The sequence below is a fragment of the Crotalus tigris genome, unplaced genomic scaffold, assembly GCF_016545835.1.
Source record: "Crotalus tigris isolate CLP2741 ecotype Arizona unplaced genomic scaffold, ASM1654583v1 scf7180000018867.1602434, whole genome shotgun sequence".
Lineage (NCBI taxonomy): Eukaryota > Metazoa > Chordata > Lepidosauria > Squamata > Viperidae > Crotalus > Crotalus tigris.
In genome coordinates, this window is record NW_024097246.1 from 371,721 (window position 1) to 396,601 (window position 24,881).

Consider the following 24,881-nt stretch of genomic DNA (forward strand, 5'->3'; position numbering starts at 1 on the left):
TCATAAAACAGCCAAGGTTGCTTACCCCTGAACTAGACATACCCAGTTCCAGCAATCGTTCCTTATATGTTTTAGTCTCCAGTCCCCTAATCGTCTTTGTTGCTCTTCCCTGTACTCTTTCTAGAGCAGTGGTTCTCAATGTTTGTGTGACGGCGACCCCCGTCACGCAAACGTTCTGCGCATGCGCGGTGCGCATGGGGGCAGGGCCGCGCAGGCGCGGCACGCATGGGGATGGGGCCGCCCCATGCGCGACGTGCATGCGCGGCGGCGCCCCCTGAGGGGAGAAAATGGCGGATCGCCTTCTTTGGCAACCCCCGAAAAATGGTCGATCGACCCCAAATGGGGTCGCGACCCATAGGTTGAGAACCGCTGTTCTAGAGTCTCAACATCTTTTTTGTATCGTAGTGACCCGAACTGGATGCAGTAGCCCAAGTGTGGTCTTACCAAGGCAGTATATGTTGCCAGACTGAAGTTTCAGATTCTGCTACCCACTTACCTGCTCAGTAGTGGGGTAAGGAGTGACACAGATGCTGGGAGGGTCAGAGGAAGGAGACCGTCGAGGCAGACGCTGAAAGAGTTCCTCGGTGACAAAAGGCATGAAAGGACTGAGGAGACGAAGGCCAGCATCCAAGCAGGTGTAAAGAACGTTCTGGGCCGTCTGAATCGCAGCCTGGTCTGATCCGGCAAACACAGGCTTTAGGCACTCCTAAGTGGAAAATGAAATAGAGAATAAAAATGTAGAAGGTGATCCTTAAACGCAGGTACAGATAGCCCTTGACTTATTATTATTATTTTTTTAATAATTTTTTATTTTTCCAAACTCTCCCCCATACGTATACCATGATATTTATCAGATGTTAACATACAATCTTTTTACATTCATATATAACAGTGGTTCTCAACCTTTCTAATGCCGCGACCCCATAATACAGTTCCCCATGTTGTGGTGACCCCCAACCACTTATTACATCACCGGGTGCCAGGGGCGTGGCCAAAGAAAAGGGGGAAAAAATGGCGGACAGCCTTGTTTGGCGACCCCTGTGAAATGGTCATTCGACCCCAAATGGGGTCCCGACCCACAGGTTGAGAACCACTGATATATAAGATACTTTTAATAAAATGAAATAAATACATACACATGACTTTTGGTGTTGCTCGCCCATTTCCCCTTTCACTCCTTCTTCCCTACCTTCTTTCTCCCTTTCTTCTCTTCCCTACTTCCCTCTTCTTCCTCTCCTCTTCTCTTTCCTTCACCACTTCTCCCCACTTCTCTTCTCCTCCAACCTTCCTACTTCCTTCTCCCCTCCTTTACTCTTTTCAGATAGCCCTTGACTTATGACCACATGCTAAGGAAGCTGGTTGTTAAGTGAGTCACTCTTATTTCTTGTAAAAGATTTTTTATTTTGAATTTTTCATTACATTCAGAAAAAATACTTCAGATAAAGAATAAAGTAAATTTATACAAATAAAGTAAATTTATAGAAGGAGGAGAGGAGGAGAGTGAGGAAGAAGAGGGAAGTGAGAGTTTAGAGGGTGGATGCGGTTTGGGGGGAAATGGGTGAGCAATACTGAAGTGAGTCACTCTTGATTTTACCAACTTTATTGCCACGGTTGCTAAGCAAATGTTTGCAGTTGTTAAGTGAATCCCATAGTCATTAAGCAAATCCAGTTTCCCCGATTGATTTTGCTTGCCAGACAGGATGCTGCAATTGTCATAAATATAATGCTGGTGACCAAGCACCCAAATGTTGATCACATGGATTTGTAAATGTTGTGATGGTCATAAATGCAAGTAATGGTTGTAAGTCACCTTTTCAGTATCACTGTAACTTTGAACAGTCACTAAGGAAACGGTTATACGTTGAGGACTATTTGTATTTATTTGAATTTATTAGCCATCCAATTCTGCTGTGTATCTTTTACTATTCCATTCAGAGAGGAGTAGCCTATATTCAATGGTGGGATTCAATTATGGGAATAACTGGTTCTCTGTGTGGATGCCGCTTCTGGAAGTCCATTCTGGGCCTGGGCAACAAAAAATTAGCTACCGGTTCTGCCGAAGTGATGCGAACCGGCTGAATACCACCACTGCCTATATTCCCATACCATCTCAAAGAAAGTTTTCCCCTCCTTTCCAATTTACATTTTTGAAACACTGGCTACTAATTTATTAGCAGACTTGTGTTTTTTTTTAATTAAAATCTTACATGAATGAAAGCCAAAGTGAGCCAAGCTTTTTGCCGCTTTTTAAACTCACCTTCACAACATGTTTGTGTCCCCCTTATGATAACCAGGCAGAGATTCAAATTCAAATCTGTTTCATGATGCATTTAAGTGCTTTCTAGATTTTGCATTGCCTTAACACCAGGAACTCAAGAACAGCGTTACAGACTCAGAACTACTCTGTGGAGTGGTTTCGAATGAGTTTGTACAGGTAGTCATCGGCAATTAGTTTAGTGACCGTTCAAAGTTACAATGGCACTGAAAAACGTGACTTATGACTATTTTTCAAAGTTATGACCTTTGATCATATTTATGGTTCATATTTATGATGGTTGCAGAGTCACACGATCACTTTTTGTGACCTTCTGACAAGCAAAGTCAATGAGGAAGCCAGTTTCACTTAACAACCATATTACTATAATAATGATGATGATGATGATGATGTTGGAAGGGACCTTGGAAGTCATCTAGTCCAACCCCCTGCTCAGGCAGAAAACCCTATACCATTTTGGACAAATGGCTGTTCAGTCTCTTCTTAGAAACTTCCAGTGTTGGAGCATTTACTGCTTCTGGAGGCAAGTTGTTCCACTGGTTAATTGTTCTAACTGTCAGGAAGTTTCTCCTTAGTTCTAGGTTGCTTCTCTCCTTAATTAGTTTCCATCTGTTGCTTCTCGTCCTGCCTTCAGGTGCTTTGGAAAATAGCTTGATTCCCTCTTCTTTGTGGCAGCCCCTGAGATATTAGTATTCCAAGTGTGGCCTTACCAAGGCATTGTAAAGTGGTATTAATACTTCACGTGATCTTGATTCTATCCCTCTGTTAATGCAGTCTAGCACTGTGCTGGCTTTTTTGGCAGCTGCAGCACACGGCTGGCTCATATTTAAGTGATTGCCCACTAGAACTCCGAGCTCCCTCTCACAGTTACTAATATTGAGCAAGGTACCCCCACAAGCTATTCCACTGTTTGTTTTCACTGTGGGAAATCTTCTCCTTACTTCTAGGGTGGATCTCTCTTTAAGAAGCCTCCACCCATTACCTCTTATCCTGCCCTCAGGTGCAGCTGATCCCATCCAGTCACATTAGACTGGGGAAATTACTCAAGGCCAGTGATGACAAACCTATGATACATGTGTCAAAGGAGATAACCCATGAAGTTTTGAGTAATACACCAGTGTTCACCAACACCCAACTATTCTCAAAAGCATATCCCATTCGCAAATGATTTTCGGAGGCTACAAAGCTGCATATGAATAGGGTGTGCAGCCTCTGGACTCTCCGAAAATAACTCTGTTATACTCATACTTCATTTTTGTAATTATCTGACCATTCTTTACATAGACATGATTGGACTGTATAAATAAATGAATAAGTATATAAAGAATTATTTCTCTTTTGTTTGGGAGGGGTGTGACACACCAGCTGAGTCTAGTTAGGCCTTTCCTGAATTTTTAACATGTGGAGCACTAAAATGTTTGCCATCGCTGATCTGGGCATTACACCTTGGGTGTAATAGTGCAATATTTGTAACTGGATGTAATGGAAATATTACGCCTCCTGCGATGAAGGGGGAATGAGAGTTTGGTGGCTCAGAGGTCTCACTCACCAGGTAGACATCACACAGCTCATACAGCCAGAAATTGTACACTGCGGTGGTGATGCCAGAGAAGTCGTAGGCCCGAAATCCCACATCGCATAACTCCACGGCGTGGCTGAGGCGACTCAAGATCCAGAGGTCCACCAGGCTCTCGGAGCCACTGAGCTGCAACAAACAAATAGTAAAGAAATAGTAAAGAAGAACTTCTGCTAAATCCAGAATAATAAACGCTCTGTACCATTAAAGGAGAACAGTTGTAGTCCAGGGTTGAAATACAGGATCCTTGGTGCTCTCTGAGCTTGCTTGCTTAATTAATTAATTATGCTTGCTTAATCAGTGGAACAACTTGCCTCCAAAAGTTGTGGATGCTCCAACACTGGGTAGGTTTTAAGAAGAGATTGGACAAACATTTGTCTGAAATGGTATAGGGTTTCCTGCCTGAGCAGGGGGTTGGACTAGATGACCTCCAAGGTCCCTTCCAACTCGTTCTATTCTATTCTATTCTATTCTATTCTATTCTATTCTATTCTATTCTATTCTATTCTATTCTATTCTATTCTATTCTATTCTGTTCTGTTCCGTTCCATTCCATTCTTGTTTTCTTGCGGACATTTCATTACCCAAACTAGGCAACATCATCAGTGTTAGTCTCAACATCTGCAACACCATCAGGACTAGCACTGATGATGTTACCTAATTTGAGTAATGAAACTTCTGCAAGAAAACAAGCAAGCTCAGAGAGCACCAAGGACCTGCTCTGTACTATGGATGGTCGGTCTATTAAGAATATCTAAGGAAAATTTGTCAGGCATAAAGGATCAGGAGCGTAAGTTAAGCAGCAATTCAGAACTATAAGTAGTCCTTGAGTTACGTCTACAACTGGGACAATTTCTGTTGCTAAGTAAGGTGATTGTTAAGTGAGCCGCACCCAATCTTACATTTGCCACAACTGTTAAGTGAATCATTACAGTTATTAAGTGAATCACGTGGTGATTAAACGAATCCAGCTTCCTCCATGTTGGAAGCTGGCTGGGAAGGTTGCAAATACTGATCACATGACCTTGGGACACTGCAAACATCATAAATACAAGTTGGTTGCCAGGTGCTCGAATTTGGGTCACTGACTGTAGGGATGCTGCAATGGTTTTAAGCGTGAAGACCAATCACAAGTCTCTCTTTTTTAATGCTGTTGTAACTTTGAATGGTTGCTAAACAAATAGTTGTAAGTCTATTTATCACTCAAGCCTACAGATCTCTCAAGCCTACAGATCAGAATCTCGTCAACTGAGTTGAAATACCATGTTTCACTGAAAATAAGACCCGGTCTTCTTTATTTATTTATTTTTTGCCTCCAAAAGAGGCACCAGGTCTTAATTTTCAGGGGTATCTTTTCCACTCACCTCTGGCACTGACAGCGCCACCCAGCCGGCCCACTTCTTCTGCAGCGTCTCCCGGCTTGCATTTCGTGCTCAGAGGCCTTTTCGGAAGGCCTCTGCAGCCGAAAACCGAGCTATGGATCCATAGCTTGGTTCTCGGCTGCAGAGGTCTTCCGGAAAGGCCTTTGACTGCGAAATGCAGGCCGGGAGACGCTGCAGAAGAAGTGGGCTGGTGAGGACAGACACGCTGCAATGGTAAGTGGGTGTGGGGTGTCGGGGGGGGGGGGCCGCTCCATCCCTCCCCACCCCCGCCCTAGCTTGAGGTTTAGGTCTGTGCCTCGCCCCAAAACTAGGACTGTATTTTGGGGGTAAGGCTTACTTTTGGGGAAGCACAATATGAATTGGCACTAGATAAGGGTCGATAGAATTCAAGGGAGGCTGGACTTGGGTTGTTTGTGGCAACGTAAGGATTCTAAGCTGATGACTTGTTTAACTACACACACACACACACACACACACACACACACCAGCATCACCTGCTCTTCTACAAAAATGGAAAGGAGAATTTAGAACCGGGGTAGGCAACCTTGGCTCTTTTATGACTCGTGGACTTCAACTCCCAGAATTCCTGAGCCAGCCATGCTGAGGGGAAAGGGAGAGGTTTCCAAGCTGAGCCATGCTGGCTCAGGAATTCTGGGAGTTGAAGTCTATAAGTCATAAAAGAGCCAAGGTTGCCTACCCCTGATCTAGAAGAACAGGCTTACCTCTGGACTGGCGGGTGGTTGGAAGCCCTCCCCAAGACCACGGATGGCAAATCTGGTGGCATTCCAGAGTTTGTTGCAGAAATAGCGGTAGCCCAGAATCCGATTCACGTCCAGGTTTATATCCCGGCCTGAAGAGAGAAAGGCAACAGACAGACAAGAGAAGCCAACATGAAAGCAAAATTAGGAATTCCGTCACAACGTTGAGTCAGGCTCTCAAGTGGAGGCCAGAAATGTACCTTGAGTTGTGTAAGCACAAAGAGCAAACCGAAGGGCATCAGTCCCGCATTCTGGGATCCCGTTGGGGTAATCTGATTTCTGCAAAGCAAGTATCAAGATACACATTTGATATTATATAAGTTTTTTGCTCCAGTTTCAAAGCCTTTTCTCTAAAAATGTACACAAATAGTCATAGATTTTGACCATAACTGAGCCCCAAATTTCCATGGCTAAGCCAGAGAGTTGTTAAGTGAGTTTTGCCCCATTTTATGACCTTTCTTGTCACAGTTAAGTGAGTCACCGCAGCTGTTATATTAGTAACACAGCTGTAAAGTGAATCTGGCTTCCCCCGTTGACTTTCTTTGTCAGAATGTCGCAAAAGGTGATCACGTGACTCCAGGACACAGTCATAAATATGACCCAGTTGTCAAGCATCTAAATTTTGATCATGTGACCACAGGGACGCTGCAATAGTTGTCAATGTGAAAAATGGTCCTAAGTCACTTTTTTCTGAGCCACTGTAACTTCAAATGGTCACTAACGAACAGTTGTAAATCAAGGACTACCTGAACAAACCCTTACATTCAAAATGTCAAACTCAGAACAGGAAATTCAGTGGGCTTCCAACCAATTTGTTGAGATAAATATAACATGCTTTGGATAAGTGTGACGTATGAATGCCATTTAAACCTAAAGCTACTAAGGGAATACATTCACAGAGAAACACCAAACTATGCCACACCGAATACAGCCAAAGAACATCTGTATGCTGTCTATCAACATGAAACAAAAGTTTGAGACAACAAATATACATATATACCTGTCCCTTTTTGGCTCGCTCCAGCTCAACTGGGTCCAAATTGCTGTCTGATAACTGAGCATGTAGACCCTACAGAGACAGAGGGGAAAATGGTGGTCTTTCACAAGATGTAGCAACCAGAATGTCCAGATCTGGGGGGTGATGATGGTGGTGGTGGAGGAGGAGGAGGAAGAGGAGGAGGAGGAGGAGGAGGAGAAGAAGAAGAAGAAGAAGAAGAAGAAGAAGAAGAAGAAGAAGAAGAAGAAGAAGAAGAAGAAGAAGAAGAGGAAAAAGAAGAACAATGACAACAACCTGTTTCCCTAGTAATGTCAGGATATCCCTCCCCACACTCTTTGCAGCCTTTGGAAGTCAAACAAGGTAACCTCAAGAAAAATACATCTGTCATACTCAACTGTGACAAAGCTAAAGGCAGCCACATCCCATCCCAGCCCTTGCAGCAACTGAGACAGAAGCCACAATAACTGGGGTGAAAAGTAGAAACACAGGCCTGGCTGTTAACCGCAGCTGACTACTGCTGCCTTCGGCCCAAACCAAGCTTCCTCTTTGCAACCATTCATATGTTCTCAACTGATCTGAAAAAGAATCAAGTTTCCGATTCTCAGGGGAAAGACAGCCCTCCTGGCTGCCAACCACAACAGAAATCAAGGGGTCTTTGGTACACTCTGAGCTTGGTTGTTTTCTTGCAAATGTTTCATTACCAAACTGGGTAACGTCATCACTGCACTGAGGTGTACCAAGGACCCATTATTTCAACTCTTGGGCTACAAATATTCTTCTCTATCAATGCAACAGGAATCTAAACCATCTTGCAGCTTCCATCTTCTGGGCTACCAGCTGAGAGCCCACCAACAATGGGTCACCTGCAGAGTAATGCCGGTGATCACATCCAATGGATCTATGACATTTCCCAATGATTTGCTCATCTTCCTGCCATGAGCATCCCGAATGACCGCGTGAAGGTAAACCTGAAAAGGAAGGATGGCAAATTGTTAAATGTTGAGGTAGACTGAAAACAGGCAATACAGTTTGGGAATCGATCTCAGAAGTTTGATCCTTGATTTTTCAAGCACTAGCTCCAAAGTTAAGCATGAAATTTATGTTAAACATGAAATTTATGAACAAAATTTATGAACAAAAATTGCCGACGTTTATCTATTGCATTACATGCATCAGGACAGTATAACAGTCACAAAGTTCAACTCATGAATGTTGTGAGACTCATTTTGTGGTTTTCTGAGCTTTAGTTGACTGAAGGTTTTTGTGCGGTCTCAAGGAGGACTAGCCCCTTGTGCTTTAGACCAGACATCCCATTCTATTTGGGGTGAAATTGGCTTTCTTGCAATTAAGGGTTCCCTGATTTGACCACAGGCAGAAGGAATGATGGAAAAGTGGAGAAGAACTATTTAACACCGGTGAGGTTAGCAAAAATGTTTAAAAATGTATCAAACAATTGTTGGAAATGTAGACAAAAACCAGGCACTTATTACCATCTTTGGTGGACATGCCCCAAAGCCAAAATATTCTTCTGATTAAGAATACAGATATGGTTAGAGAAAATGACTAAAAAACATATAGATTTTAAGCCAGAACTATTTTTGCTAGGCATAATTGTAGGAAATTATGAGAAAGAGTGTATATATCTATTTTTACATGTATTAATTACAGCAAAAATTGTATTCACTCAGCATTGGAAAAATGAAGATTTACCAACAGAGGAAGAGTTAATTAAAAAAATTTTTAGATTGTGCAGAAATGGATAGATTGACATTGAAAATGACAGAGAAAAGAAGTTTCAATATGTTTTAGAACATGGGACGCCTTTTATTAATGGCTAGAAAAATGAGGTAGTAAGAAAGGAATTTAACATATATTAATAAGTTAAATGCTGGAACCCAGATAATACGTTGCTAATAAAATATTAAGCACTTGTGATTATAAAACATCTAGAGAGAGCTAAAGAGCTTGAAATAGCTATACTAGTCTCCCATTAACTCTTTGTCAGCCACAAAATTTTGAATTTACAGTGTTCACAGTATGTGACGTCTGCCTGCAAAACATGCTCCTAGATTGGAGCGAAACGTAGAACAGACTGATTTATATTTGGTAGACCGGGTGCTTCACCCAACAGATAACATATATGAATGTATATATGTATGTATGTGTGTGTGTGTATATGTATGTGTATGTATATGTATATATAAAGAAAAGTGGAGAAGAACTCATACGACCTGGCAGGAACAGATGTTTGTTTCTCACCTCTCTGAAGGGTAACTTTCCTGTCAGCGTGAGGCCCAACATAACCATTCGGGCCACCCAAAAGAACAGAATATCATGTCCGGTCTCCAGGAGGGTTCCTGGGTAAAAGACCTGAAGATCTTCACTCTTGAAAGAACAAGACGGAAAAGGTGAGCAAGATTTGAAGAGCAAAGACATCCACGCATATGTCTTCACTTTATTTATTTATTTATTTATTAGACTTATATACCGCTTTAAGTGCAAGCACTCTCTAAGCGGTGTACCCCAGTAAGCAATGTATATATATATTTACATTGCCCCCAACAATCTGGGTCCTTCACATTCACTTACTAAATTGGGCCACCCAAAGATGGAGAAAGGGAACAGGCCGGAGGAGAACCAGGTGTCCAGGACGTCCTCATCTGGAAGAAAGACACAAGAACGGCACCCAGATTAGAGTCGTGTTTGGTTTTCCATGTGTAATGTCTAAGTAGCTTAGTTTTTTTCACAGCTTAGCTTTCCAACCTTGGGACCCTCCAAAGATGTTGGGTTGTGACACCCAGCTAGGCGGGCTGGGAATTCTGGGAGTTGCATCCCACCACATATGGGCAGAAGCAGGGGGAACCCTTTGTTCTGCAGAGGTTCTAGATTTGAGATAACTATAACCCGGATGACTGAGAATCTCCATAAACGTTCCAGATTTAAGTTGAAAATAGGAATTTTGTGATATGGAGAGTGGAAAAAAGAAGAGGTGTTTAGACAGCACTTCAGAGAGTGAAGCTTTGTCTGGACCAAGGTCCCTAGTTTAAGCTGCAGTGTCTCCAGTTACAAAAGCTCAAACCAAGAAACTATGGGCAGAAGTTTTTGACTGAAGCTCCGAAGAGGCCTTTAAGGAGAATTTGGTGGGTTATGCATAGTTTAAGAGGCTAACAAGTTAGCAAGTGAGAGCTAGCCTCGTTGATAGACTAGAATCACACAGAAGCAGATGAGAGTTGGCCAACAATTGGTGAAGGTTCCTGAATAAGTTCAGAACCTAGGAAGAATTTAACTCATCTTAGAAGGCAAGAAGTAAAGGGTAAGCTGGCGTCATAAAGTCAGATTTAACTAGGGGAATTTGATAACTCTGGAATCCTTGGTGCTCTCTGAGCTCCGTTGTTTTTTTCTTGCAGACATTTCATTACCCAACTAGGTAACATCATCAGTGTTAGAAGAGAACAAGTTTTGCTCTCTGTTTATATAAGTGGCTTGCCTGTTAAGTACTGGTGTGAGTCCTGGTTTTTTCTTGGTAGTTCCTTGATTAGATTGTTGCTTGCTTGTTTGTTTGTTTGAGTGGGTACTTCCTGATTGGGGTATTATTTACTACATAAAATTAGTCTGTTATTTAACCAAAGGTTAATCCCTGCTTATCTGGATGCTGATTGCTGGTGAAAAGGCATTTTAGTTTTTTAGTTCACTTTTCACTTAGTGACCATTTTGCTTTGCAAATGTGGTCGTTAAACGAGAACTATCTATGCATCCTTACAGTGCAATGTTCCTATGTAGAAAGATAATATCCTGGCTATGTTATTTTGAATATATATTAGTAAGAAGAATGACATGCATTAATTAACTGATACTGTTTATGTTTATTACACTTATTACAGTTACTTATTACTATATCAACTATTGTTAACTGAACATATGTACCCAGACAATAGTCTGTTTGCTGAAGATCGAAAATGTTATTGGGGGATAACTCCAATGTTGACCCCAACCCCCTCCCAACACCAATCCTGATCCCAACCCCACCCTAAACCTTAATCTTTATTCCAATCCTATTCTAAGGTCTTTGGTTGTTCGGGTTTTCTCCCGCGTAAAATTGGAAGTGTCTTGGCGACGTTTCGACGAAGTCCCATTCGTCATCTTCAAGCTGGTGTTTTCAGCTTCGTGCTTTGAGCAGCAATGTGTGGTCTTAGCTGTTTCTTCCTTTTAACTGCCAGTGGGGGTATGAACTGATTGGGTGGGAGCTTGGCTGTGTTCTGATTGGGTGGAGGTGTGTTCTGAATGGTTAGGGGCTTGGCTGTGCTCTGATTGGCTGGGGGAGTGTTCTGTTTGGTTGTGCTCAGGTTAGTCTGAGTTGCAGAGGGGTTTAAGATTTTGGGCTGCCTTGCTATTTTTTGGCTTCGCGTTCGTGGTCGTGCCTCCTCTTCATGGAGGGTGTCAATTTGCTTCATGTATGGATTGGACGGGTTTAAAGTGGCTAATGATGCAGCTGTGGTCTGGCTTCTGGTTTGTGGTCGTGCCTCGTCATCAGTGTGGCTTTGGGTTTGTTTTTTGGGTGGATGTGTGGTGGTGACATCGTCGGGGCTTGCAGCTTGCAAAGGCCGTGGGAACCCTCCGCGCTCCGGACTGGCTTTCTCGGGCCCGAGGAGGCACGACCACAAACGCGAAGCCAAAAAATAGCAAGGCAGCCCAAAATCTTAAACCCCTCTGCAACTCAGACTAACCTGAGCACAACCAAACAGAACACTCCAAACAGAACACTCCCCCAGCCAATCAGAGCACAGCCAAGCCCCTAACCATTCAGAACACACCTCCACCCAATCAGAACACAGCCAAGCTCCCACCCAATCAGTTCATACCCCCACTGGCAGTTAAAAGGAAGAAACAGCTAAGACCACACATTGCTGCTCAAAGCACGAAGCTAAAAACACCAGCCTGAAGATGACGAATGGGACTTCCCAGGTTCGAATCTCAGAAGAGTAAGTCTGGCTGAAGAGAGTTAAGAAAGTCAAAATAGCTATCCCAATTATCTCTTTATTCTTTGTTAGCAATGTATGTATGTATGTATATATCCATTAATAATAACATTAAAAATATGATCCCTGGGTGTATCCATATTCAAAATATATATATATAGGAAATATAATATCCTGGCCTTAAATGAATTAGCAACAGAATGAAAACTGCCCATCCTCTTACAAGGGCACATGTAGTAGGGGGTGACCCTTCGGTTCGAGGTTGCAAAACAGGAAATGTGATGGCAGACACTCCTTCCTACTTCCCTTGCCCGCACTTTTCCGATTTCCGATCTTCCTACCTTGCTGGAGGGAGATTTTATCCGGGCTGATGTTGAAGGCTTTGGCTGCCTTTTCTTTGGCTTCTTCTTTGCTCCGACCGCTCACCCAGTATTTGCCATCCACATCCTGCAGAATTTGGGAACAAAAGTTTTGTTCAATGTTAAAATGTCAAAATTACCCAGGATTTTTCTAAGCTGTGCAGAGTCTAAAAAATTAATATCCATCACATTTCATTGTCCTTGGTCACCCCGAATATTCTTCTTCAAGGAGAGTCAGTTTGGCCTAGTGCAGGGGTCGGCAATCTTAAACACTCTAAGAGTCACTTGGATCCGTTTCCCACAGAAAAGAAAACACTGGGAGCCGCGAAAACTTGCGCATGCATGCACGTGCACCGGAGGAGGGGGTTTGATTGAAGAGTTTAATTAAAAAGAAATCGAGGCTGCTGTGCATCAGTTCTCTCCCTTCCTCTCTCTCTCTCTCTCTCCCTCTCTTTCTCTTCCTCCCCCCTTCCTCCCCCTCTCTCCGATCTTCTGCTCACCTGGCCAGCTGGCCTGTCGCTGTTCTCTGACAAGCTGACACACATTCTTATTGGGCTGGCTCTCTCCTGCCCTTGGTCTGCCAGTCCTCTTCCCCTACTCAGTGTGTGTGTGTGTGTGTGTGTGTGTGTGTGTGTGTGTGTGTGTGAGAGAGAGAGAGAGAGAGAGAGAGAGAGAGAGAGAGAGAGAGAGAGAGAGATGCTGCTTTCTGCTTTCACACAGCAAAGGCAGGAGCCCCGCCCAATAAGCTTATCAGCTTGTCGGAGAACAGCGTCAGGCCACTCTCTTTTTTACACACACACAGAGAGAGAGAGAGAGAGAGAGAGTGAGAGAGAGGGGGGGGGAAGCACAAGTGCCTCTTTCTGTCTCTGTCTCTCTCTCTCTGCAAATGGCGGAGGAGGACTGGGAAATGTAGGAAAAGGCTCAAAGAGCCACATGTGGCTCTGGAGCCGCGGGTTGCCGACCCATGGCCTAGTGGTTATGGCACCAGGCTACAAACTGGGAGACCATGAGTTCTAGCCCCATGTAGGCGTGAAAGCTGGCTGGGTGACTTTAGATCAGTCTCTCTCTCTCTCTCTCTCAGCCCAATCCGCCTCACAGAGTTGTTGTTGCGGGGAAAATAGGAGGAAGAAGTAATATTAGATGTTTTCCTTCTTGAGTTATTTGTAAAAATAATAAAGGTGGGATAGAAACCAATAAAAAGGTTTATATATACTTGTATTAATTGTATACAAAATCAGAAATTAATTTTACAAATATTGACTATTTTATGTTAATTCTTAATGCTTCCTCTAGAAGTCTAAGTGAAAAGAATGGAAAAAAATTGTAGCACCATTCCCCCACTGTTTCCCTCTCTGACTTCAAAGAACACACGGATGTCTGCACAGTCATAGTCCTCGACTTACGTCTGCAATTGAGCCCAAAATTTCTCTTGCTAAGTGAGACCGGATGTTACGTGAATTTTGCCTCATTCTGCATCCTTTCTTGCCACAGTTGTTAAGTGAATCACCGCCGTGGATAAGTTAGTAACCTGGTTGTTAAATGAATCTGGCTTCCCCAGTGACTTTGCTTGCCAGAAGGTCACAAAAGTGGTTCACATGACCCTGGGACGCTACAACTGTGTCATAACTATGAGTCAGTTGCCAAGCATCTGAATTTTGATCACATGAACATGGGGATCCTTCAATGGTTGTTAAGCGTGAAACATGGTCATAAGTCACTTTATTCAGCACTGTTATAACTTCGGTCACTAAATGATCTGTTGTAAATCAAGAACAACCTATATAGACATAGTGACATTAAAATCCTCCCGTTCAGATATCAAGGAAGAACTTATATTCTTCAATAGGTCAGATGCAGAATTCCAGACTATTGCTGAATTACAGTGGACCCTTTTGTTGAATTCTCACTAATTCTCTGTCTGTCACTAATTTAATGAACTGCTGTAAGTTGAGTATATACGCTCCAGTATCCCAAATATTTATTATGTTTCTTTTTCCCGGCAATGAGGGCTTTTCTACTTGTTTGTATCCCAAGTGGCCCAGGAAATCTTACCTCTCCTGCTGGCACAGAGGGGTCATCAATAGTCACAAAATATGCTGGAATACGATGGCCCCACCAGAGCTGCCGAGAAATACACCAATCCCTACGAAAAAAAGGGAAAGAATTAGCAAAGCTACAGTCCAAAATTACTCAAAGTTTTAGCAATTTAACAAATGCAGGTTAAAAGTGAAAAGGAAAAAAAAAATCCAGTAGCATAAAAAAATAAACAATTCCTTTCTGGAAAGAGAAGCTGAGCAGGATGAAAAAGTGAAGAAGCAGCTGGAAAGACTGTAGCAACAACCAAATCACTACCATTCGGTTTCCAATTACATTTAACATTAAAGGTAGTCCTTGACTTACAACTGTTCATTTAGTGACTGTTCGAAGTTACAAAGGCACTGAAAAAAGTGACTTATGACTGTTTTTTTACACTTGTAACCATTGCAGCATCCCCAGGTCACATGATCAAAATTTGGATGCTTGCAATTGGTTCACACTTGACAGTTGGTATCATGGGATCACCTTTTGCGACCTTCTGACAAGCAAAGTCAACGGGAAAGGCTGATTCATTTAACAACCGTGTTACTAACTTAACAACTGCAGGATCCACTTCACAACTGTGGCAAGAAAGTTCATAAAATGGGGCAAAAGTCACTTAACCACTGTCTCGCTTAGCAACAGAAATTTTGGGCTCAATTGTGGTCGTAGGCCAAGGACTTACCTGCATATAATTTGTACTAATTAGAAAATGAGTCACAATCCACAGCATTAACATGACACGTTAAAGTATATAAACCGATGCTTCTCAACCTCAGCAAATTTTAAGATGTGCGGACTTCAATTCCCAGAATTCCCCACCAGAGGGCAGGATGAGAAACAATGGTTGGAAACTGACCAAAGAAAAAAGTAACCTGGAATTAAGGAGAAACTTCCTGACAGGGAGGACAATTAACCAATGGAATAGCTTGCCCCCAGAAATTGTGGGTACTCCATCACTAGATATTTTTTAAAAAGAGGCTAGATAGTCACTTCTCTGAGATGATATAGGCTCTACTGCTTGAGCAGGGGGCTGGACTAGAAGACCTCCAAGGTCCCTTCCAGATTCTATTCTATTCTATTCTATTCTATTCTATTCTATTCTATTCTATTCTATTCTATTCTATTCTATTCTATTCTGTTCACTCTACTCTATACTCTATTCTAATTCTACTCTACTTCAATTCAATTCAATTCTATTCTACTTTATTCTATTCTAACTCTACTACTTTACTCTACAATTGATACCTGCCAGAAAATAGAAAGCCACACTTCCAACTCCATTTCCTATTTGCAGTGATTTTACTGTTTCCCCCCCCTTCTCTCTTTTCTTTTCGTTTCCTCCTTAGTCTTTGTTCTCTCCAATACTTTAACATCCCTGTTCAATGGCATCTTGGGAAGTGTCAAATGACAAAAGTGGTGTTGTGCGGTGCAATGTAAGGTAGCCTGTTCTGAACGTGCACAATAGCAATAGCATTTAGACTTATATACTGCCCCATGGCACTTTACTGCACTCTCGGGAAGTGTTCAACATAAAAGCATTATGTGCATATTGCCCCCACTATCATGGGTACAATCTGGGTCCTCATTTTATCGCTCATTGAATCCCATCAGGATCGAAGTCCAGACTGTCGGCAGAGTTTTTGCCTACAATGCTGCATTCTAACCCCTGCACCACCAGTGACATTGTGATGATGTATACAAGAGGTGGGGTTTACATTGCAAAAGCATCCAAACCTGCAGATGTCTTTGTCTCTCCCATCATTTGCTACCACTAATCACATTCACATATATTGTTTAAAAAAAACAACACTTTTTTTTAAAAAAAATCACTGCTTTCTTCAAGAACAGCTTTGCTCACTCACAATATTAAGACATAACAGGTGGTTTCACACAGCTCACTGAGCCGAAAACCCAAACCAATCACAAAATGGCTTAAAGATGTGTGTGAACCAGTAGTGTCACAGCGGTTAGGTGTTCTGCAAGTGCCTCACCTGATATTGTCCATCCAAGCGAACCAGGTTTTGAGATGGAAGTCTGGCACAATGCGCAGGTCACCCCGGCGCACGGCCTCGGCTGCAGCCTGGGCCATCGTGTCGCAGCGCACGTACCACTGGGGCTTCAGCAGGGGTTCCACTACGTCTTTGGAGCGACTGAGAGGATCAGGAGAGAAAGCCGAAAAGAAAGTTAGCTGAGACCCTGGAAAAACAATAGGGTTAGAACAAGTAGGCCTCATTTAGCGACTGCCTTGTTAGTGACCATTCGCCATTACAGTGATGATGAAAAAGTAACTTTTGTGACCCAATCCTTCGCCTTTGTGAGGTCGTAAGCACTGTGGCCGTTCCATTTAGTGACTGTTTCGCTTCACTGAAGTTGCCAGTCCCAATTATGGTCACTAAGTGAGGGCTATCTGTACCCCTTTTACAGAATGGTGAAGACTCTTCCATGGTGATTCCTCTCTGGCTCAATGGGACCTTTCCTCACATGGAAACCCCTTTTACCCATCCAATCTGCATTAGGAAAGCAAGATTTTTCACTACATATATACATTTATTTATTTATTCCTTCCTTCCTTACAAAATTGATTCTTTCTTTCTTTCTTTCTTTCTTTCTCTTTCTTTCTTTCTCTTTCTTTTTCTTCCTTCCTTTCTTCCATATGTCCCCAAAAATAAGTCCTAGCTTGATTTTTACATGTGCCTAATACAGTGGTTCTCAACCTGTGGGTCGGGACCCCATTTGGGGTTGAATGACCATTTCACGGGGGTCGCCAAACAAGGCTGTCCGCCATTTTTTCCCCCTTTTCTTTGGCCATGCCCCTGGCACCCGGTGATATATAAGTGGTTGGGGGGTCACCACAACATGGGGAACTGTATTATGGGGTCGCGGCATTAGAAAGGTTAAGAACCACTGGCCTAATATAAGCCCTACCCCAAAACTAAGCCCTAGTTAAGACCCCGCCCATTCCACCCCACCATCTCGTTGTATGAGGTGGAGTGAGGCGCATGCATTAAAAATCAAACTAGGGCGGGGGCGTGGGGGGTGGAGCTGCCCTATGCATCCTGAACCTGCTTACCTCAGCGCCTCTGTAGCCAGGCCTACCACGTCCTGACACCTGCCTCGCCTCGCAGTAGCGGCATCAGCAGCCCCATCTAGCAGGGGCCTGAGTGGTCGCTGGCCCACTTCTTCTGGTTGCTAGCAGCCGCTCGCGGGAGGAGGCCACGTTGCGTCACGCTGGTGCCGCCACTCGCAGGATGCCACATGGCATATCACACCAGTGCCACCGCTTGCAGTAGGACGCCATGTGGCGCATTGTGCCGGTGCTCAGACTTGCCATGGCACTACGTGTCACGTGGCGTCCTGCCGTGAGTGGAGTACAGCTGTGCGATGCGCCACATGGCATCCAGCTGTGAGCAGCCACAGAAGTTAGGCAGCGGCGCGACAGGTGTCGGGGTGTGGGAGGCCTGGCTGTGGTGGTCCTGAGGTAAGCGGGTAAGACGTCCCCTGAAAATAAGACCTAGTGCCTCTTTTGGAGGCAAAAAAATATAAGCCTGGGTCTTATTTTCGGGGAAACATGGTATCTATCTATTATCTACAAAACTGATTGGCCACCCACGTTACCACAGGGTAACTCTGGGCAGCTATTTATTTTTTCAGTTCTTCACTTCCCAATTACACACATTCTTTTCAATTCCTTCCCTTAATATGAGAAGACAATACTAGAAAGGGATCAAGAGAGTTAACCTTGACCGTGGAATACATGAAATGGCGGCCTTGCGGGCTGATGGTTTTCTTAGCTTAGCTAAGACGATTCAATGTGTTTTAATTAAACCCAATTTCACACGGTCCGATGGCTTCACCCAACAGTTTAAATAACATGAAGATGGAGGCAATAACCTAAGAGTCCTGTGGCACCCCATAATTATACCTGTCACGGGGCTAAACCGTATTCCAACAATGCTCCTTGCCAGAATTAACTCTGGAGGTTGGAACAGGACATCAAAAATGGCTTTTCCTAACTGCCACATTATAGAGCTAGTCCAAATTGGCCAAAGACAGTCAAACCATTAAGGGATCCTGAAGGATCACCTTCTGTTCGTCACTCTCTCTTGGTCCAAAGCTGTTTGCCCTGTCATGTGATGGCCAAGCAACTTTCAGTTCTAAATTTCCCTGACATCTGACTACAGTGAGTCTGGATAATCTGATGTTTCTAGGAATATCTGAAGTTACCAACCCTACTCAACTCAACAATTTTGCCCCCAAAGTTAAACTAGCAACCAGGATCTATCGATGTACAACTTGGGGTCCAGTGAGGGTCTGAAAACTTCACCTGTTTCTACAGCCCAGAGGATACAAGGCTTGAGGCCAAAGATTCCTAAAGTGGTGATCGAAAAAAGGCATCACTTTTCACATGAAGGCTGAACCCCCCCCCCAACTGAGGACAGGAGAAGCAGCGGGTCTTACACCCTGTTTTCAGCCATGCTGCTGGGAATTCTTGGGAATTGTGGTTTGAATAGCAATAGCAATTGCACTTAAGACTTTTATACCACTTCACAGTCCTTTACAGCACTCTCTGGGTGGTTTACAGAGTCAGTATATTACCCCGCAACAATCTGGCTTCTCATTTTACCGGCTTCAGAAGGATGGAAGGCCGAGTTTGCCTTGAGCCAGTCAGGATTGAACGCCAGACTGTGGGCAGAGTTTGCCTGCCATGCTCACTTTAACCAATGTGCCACCAAGGTCCTTTACCTTTGAGGAAGGCTGCTTTACTTTGCAGCTACTACTCACCTGCACACCGGGACCACCATGGGGTTGTCCTTCACCTCCTTGAAAAGCTTCTTTTCCTTCAAAGCTTCCAGCACTGCTTGACGGGCTTCAAAACGCTTCATGCCCTGGAAGGAGGAGGAGAAGATGAAAGTGAAGCAGTTGGAGAGCCAGAAAGCACAGAAAGGTCCCCTGAAACAAACAAGCTAACAGTGAACTGCAGCTTAATCAAGAAACCATCAAGAACACTTCTACCAGCACTGACAGAGCAAGCCACCAGTATATAAAAAGCTAGCAAGCCCTACTCCCTAATAGTACTGATGACATGACCTAGTTGGGTAAACAAATGTCTGCAAGAAAACAGCTACCGTACTTTCCGGCGTACAGGACTACTTTCGCAAGTGTTAAAATCGGCGCCGAAGTTGGGGGTTGTCTTATACGCCGAGTCGTCTTATACGCCGGAAATAACAGTAGTTTCCAGGGTATAAGACGACTTTCTAGGCATGTGACTCGGTGCCGAAGTCGGGGGTCGTCTTATACACTGGGTCGCCTTATACGCCGGAATATACGGTAAGCTCAGAGAGCACCACAGGCCCCGATACCAATTAAAAGACAGCTCTTATATATTAGACCAGGGGTATCCAACCTTAGCAACTTTAAGAAATGTGGACGTCAACTCCCAGAATTCTTAAAGTTGACATGGTTGGACACCCTGTACTAGACCTTCTATTCCAATTAATGCTAAAACCGTCCCAGTTGATAAAGACCGAAGGAAGACCAAAGGGATCCCTCGAATTCCACCCCCGTTCCCAAACGCATCCCAACAATACCAAGAAGGGTGGAGGAACGTTGATGAGGTAGCCGTTCTCATTCATAATATTGAGGAACTCGAGTCCGTGACGCAGGCCAACTTCATAGTCGTTCTGATCATGAGCTGGCGTGATCTTTACGGCACCTAAAAATTAAGGGGAGAAGATCATTTCAAGTCATGCTGTGCCCTGATGTTTCCTTCTAGAATCTGGGTTGTGGTCTTGGGAGTTACTCCCCACCTACACTGTCGATTCAAAGAACACCTGGAGATCCAAAGCTGTAGGACAGGAGGCTTCTAACGTGGCCCTTTTATGACTTGTGGACTTCAACTCCCAGAATTCCTCAGCCAGCCTGCCTGCCTGGCTGAGGAATTCTGGGAGTTGAAATCCACAAGTCATAAAAGGGCCAAGTTTGAAGACCCCTGCTGTAGGAGACGACCGGGCTGAGCCCGAGGGACGAGTCAAGTGCATCATCAGTTTGGATTCCCCTTTCACCCCCAAGAGATCTAAATCCAGCCCTCCTTGAATTCCGTTGACTCTTATCTCCCGCTAATTGGCTTTGGCGGTTAGTAGTTCAGATTCTTTTAGGCATGCAATAAACCTGTATTCATTTGAACAGCCGTAATTCCTGATTTTATTGCGCCTGACAAAAGCTTTGTTGGATGTCTTTCCTCTTTTCTAGCGGATATCTTTTCTAAGTACTTTAGGCTTCCCCAACCTGATCCACCCTTCGGATGTGCTGGAATTCAACCCCCCTAAAATTGTCCAACGCATCCATGAAGTCAGATTGGGGAATGCTGAGTTATGATTGCCTGTTTTGGTTCCTTCTGACTGTTCCTTCTGACTCATTAATCCTGACTAACATACACTTCTTTTATTCAGGGTTTCTCATTTTATTCCACCTCCATAATTTAGGTCACCTGTTATCTTCCACCCTCTTCGTAGACTCTCCACTCTAGCGTTTCACCAACAATTCTGTCCTTTCACGTAGGACTTGCTGCATTTACCTAGCCCAGGGGTAGGCAACCTATGACTCGTGGACTTCAACTCGTCCACAAGTCATAAAAGAGCCAAGGTTGCCTACCCCTGACCTAGCCCGTAGCCCAGAACATACCAGTTCCAAATTCCATATCTACAAAATCATCGCAGACAATAGGCAGGAGGCGTCCTGTGAAAGGATGCTGGACTTTCCGGCCATGCAGATGCTAGAAGAGAAAGCAGATCAAAGGAAGAGATTTAATGGAAGAATCCAAAATCACCCAGATAAGCAACAGTCTAATAGTCCCAAGGATGCTTTTTCAAAAGGCAACTGGATTTCCTTTGTTTTTCCTTGAAGACGTTTCGCTTCTCATCCAAGAAGCTTCTTCAGCTCAGAGCTGACTCGGATGATTGAGAATCTCCACGGACAACAGTCTGATAAGGTTATCAACGGCAGCTTCCGGATTATTGCATCCTATATCCCTTGGCTCAATCCTTGAAAGGTCTTCCCTTTTCTGATGCTCCCGCTTGTTGCAACACCAAATCTCTACTCAGAGCTTTTAGTCTCAAGCTGTCCAGCATCTGAATTCTACTCTTGCATGATGACACTTCTCCATTATTCAAGATGGTCCTCCGTTCCCTTGGATAAAAAAGCTGTATCTGATTCTGGCATTGTTCTACTACAGTATGTACAGGTAATCCTCGACTTACAACCTAGTGACCATTCAATATTAGGATGTACCACCTCTATCAAAACGCTGTCCTTCAAATGTCTATGGCAGGGGTAGGCAACCTTGGCTCTTTTATGACTCGTGGATTTCAACTTCCAGAATTCCTGAGCCAGCCATGCTGAGGGGAAAGGGAGAGGTTTCCAAGCTGAGCCATGCTGGCTCAGGAATTCTGGGAGTTGAAGTCCACCAGTCATAAAAGAGCCAAAGTTGCCTACCTCTGGCCTAGGCCTAGGCCGCTTCATGACTCGTGGACTTCGATTCCCAGAATTCCTGAGCCGGCATGGCTCAGCTTGGAAACCTCTACCTTTCCCCTCAGCATGGCTGGCTTAGGAATTCTGGGAGTTGAAGACCACGAGTCATAAAAGAGCCAAGGTTGCCTACCCCTGGTCTATGGAGATTCTCAATCATCCAGGTCAGGGTTGTCCCAAAGGTGGTTTTGAAAAGACAACTGGACTTTTTTTTTCCCCTTGAAAATGTTTCGCTTCTCATCCAAGAAGCTTCTTCAGTTCTTCAAATGTTTTCAAGGGAAAAAACGAGAAAGTCCAGCTGCCTTTCAAAAAGCACCTTTGGGACTGTCCTTCAAAGCATTTGAGAAATCACCCGACCCAACCAAAACTATGGATAGTCCTCAACTTACGACCACAATTTCGGCCCAACCTTTATGTTGTTAAGTGAGAAATTAGTTGAGTCTTGCCCCATTTTATGACCTTTCTTGCCACGGTTGTTAAGTGAATCACTGGTCATTAAATTAGTAATACAGTTGTTAAGTGAATCAGGCTTCCCCCATTGACTTCGCTTGTCAGAAGGTCGCAAAACCCTGGGACTGTGTAACTGTCATAAACGTGGGTCACTTGTCAAGCATCCGAATGTAAATCATGTGACCATAGAAATCATAAGTGTGAAAAATGGTCGTAAGTCACTTTTTTCAGTGCCGTTGTAACTTTGAACAGTCACTAAATGAACTTTTGTAAGTCGAGGACTACCTATACAGTGTTACACCTTTCATACCTGGTATCGGGGGTCCTTGGGATGGACTGCAATTGCTGTGTCTCCCAGCATCGTCTCAATACGGGTGGTAGCCACCACCACTTCCTCATCTATCAGAGAAAATGGACAAGGTTGACGGATGACCAGCGACAACCAAGGGTCAGGCTCCAGATCCTAAACCAGTGATGTCGAACCTTTTAGAGAGACCGAGTGCCCATACTGCAATCCAAAACCCACTTATTTATCGCCGGGTGCCAGGTGGGACGTGGCCCACTGGGTGGGCATGGCTGTGATGGTCATGGCAGACTGGGTGGATGTGGCCAAGGTGGGCGTGGTCACCTCGATGTTGCTCGTGGGGAGGGATGACTGTGGGGGCCAGGCAGGGTTGGGGAAGATCCAGGGGGTCTCTGGCAGATGGGGTGGTGGGCAGGAGGCTCGTCCTATGGGGCAAGGCGAGGCAGGGGCCATGGCAGCTGCCAGATACCATCGGCCCCCGCATACAGAGGCCAGCGAGCATATGGGGGCCAACGATGTCCTTGACCAGAACACTCTGGACAGCTGGCTGACAGCTGAGGAGGTGATGCAGTGGGTCATGCCCAGGAAGAGGAGAGCATGCGAGGTCAGGAGGGACGGAACCGGGGGGGGGGGGAAGGGAAACCAGCCGTGCCGGGATGCATCCGGCCATGTGGGACCTCGGGCGGCTGGTTGAAGAGGGATGATTGCCATCTCCGGGGCATGGTACATATACCCATAAAGAGGGCTCTGAGTGCCACCTCTGGCGCGCGTGCCATAGGTTCGCCACCACTGTCCTAAACTATTCAAGCATCTGCCAAGAACTTCATACTAAACCTGAGTCCTCCATCTTGTAAGCGAAGGAGACCAGCACCCCAAACTCAACCTTCTCTTTGTAGCCCGGGACAGGCAAGAGGGTCCGGCCTGTTAATTCTTTCTTATCCACCTGGGAGGAAGGAGACAGGAAGCTGCATCGGATCAGGGTCCCTTAGCCAAATGCTGGTACAGGAAATAGATCACTCTATTCTAATCACCTCTATGTCAGAAATGGCCGAGTTGAGAGTGCAGGACCAGTTGACCAGACGCTTGCTTCGATAGATGATCCCTTTCTCGTGCAATTGGATAAAGGCTTCTTGGACAGCATAGGAGAGTTTCTGTTGGCGATACAAGCACACATAAAAATGCTATTCTTTTCCTGTGGTCCGCATGGCAAAAAGGGTTGCTTTTGCGTTGTGTTGAAAAATGGCTACCATAGCTGGGCTTCCCTTCCACCCTAGGATGGCAATTATTCTTCTCCATTCTCTGAATTGTGGGGTGGCAATGCACCGTTCACGGGCCGTATAGAACAGAGGTCCCCAACTCCTGGTCCGTGGACCAGCACTGGGTTGCGGCATGCCAGAAACCAGGCTGTGCAAACAAATGAAGCCCCATCCGCGGGATGCAGGAGGCACCCGAAACCACGCCCACCCCCTCTGGCCCTCTGGTCCATGGAACCGGCCCCTGGTGCCCAAAAGGTTGGGGAGGGGGGCACTGGTACAGAAATTCCAGTGACTTCCAAAGCACAAACGTGGCATTGTTGAAAACTGACAGCAAAGGCCAATTTCCAATTTTTATTTGTTTGGTGTGTATGTGAGAGTGGGAATGGCCAAGCGACTCCTCCGTGTGACAAAACGCTCCTATTGTTCCCCTTATAACAGTGTTTCCCAAACTTGATAATTTTAAGGCATGTGGACTTCAACTCCCAGAATTCCACAGCCAGCAACGCTGGCTGTGGAATTCTGGGAGTTGAAGTCCACATGCCTTAAAATTGTCAAGTTTGGGAAACACTGCCTTATAACAACTCCCAACTTCAGCAAAAAGCAGATGGAAACTTGGAGATCTTCTCCTCCTCCTTCTTCTCCTCCATCTTTAATCCTTTCCTGGCCCAGGGGGAAAAAAAATGTCCAAGACAAACTGTATGGCCATAATTGGGATCAGACTTTCTGCTGCTAAGTGAGGAAATTATTAAATGAGTCACAGCCAATGTTATGACCTTTTGGGGGGGGGGGAGGCACACATGTTAAGTGACTCACTGCAATTGTTAAGTGAATCATTAAGCAAATACGGTTTCCCCCTCCATTTTCCTTTTTGGAAGTCAGCTGGGAAAGTCGCAAATGGCGATCACGTGACTATTTCAGGACACTTGCAAACATTGTAAATGTACA

The 24,881-nt window shown here is 44.6% G+C and overlaps 1 protein-coding gene across 2 annotated transcripts in view; it reads right to left on the reverse strand.

The window, feature by feature from the left end:
- VARS1 (valyl-tRNA synthetase 1) overlaps window positions 1–24,881 on the reverse strand; it is a 55,660-nt gene that overhangs the window by 9,146 nt on the left and 21,633 nt on the right. For both annotated transcript variants that reach the window (XM_039357138.1, XM_039357139.1), the window contains exons 11-27: window positions 23,712–23,831; window positions 23,515–23,623; window positions 22,687–22,775; window positions 21,084–21,174; window positions 19,991–20,115; window positions 19,185–19,288; window positions 16,394–16,552; window positions 14,376–14,466; window positions 12,306–12,411; window positions 9,578–9,648; window positions 9,248–9,373; window positions 7,852–7,956; window positions 6,992–7,060; window positions 6,192–6,270; window positions 5,956–6,083; window positions 3,825–3,980; window positions 497–706 (exon numbers count right to left, since the gene is read on the reverse strand). In XM_039357138.1, the coding sequence (XP_039213072.1) occupies window positions 497–706; window positions 3,825–3,980; window positions 5,956–6,083; window positions 6,192–6,270; window positions 6,992–7,060; window positions 7,852–7,956; window positions 9,248–9,373; window positions 9,578–9,648; window positions 12,306–12,411; window positions 14,376–14,466; window positions 16,394–16,552; window positions 19,185–19,288; window positions 19,991–20,115; window positions 21,084–21,174; window positions 22,687–22,775; window positions 23,515–23,623; window positions 23,712–23,831 (1,938 nt within the window). The remainder of the gene's footprint in view (window positions 1–496; window positions 707–3,824; window positions 3,981–5,955; window positions 6,084–6,191; window positions 6,271–6,991; window positions 7,061–7,851; window positions 7,957–9,247; window positions 9,374–9,577; window positions 9,649–12,305; window positions 12,412–14,375; window positions 14,467–16,393; window positions 16,553–19,184; window positions 19,289–19,990; window positions 20,116–21,083; window positions 21,175–22,686; window positions 22,776–23,514; window positions 23,624–23,711; window positions 23,832–24,881) is intronic.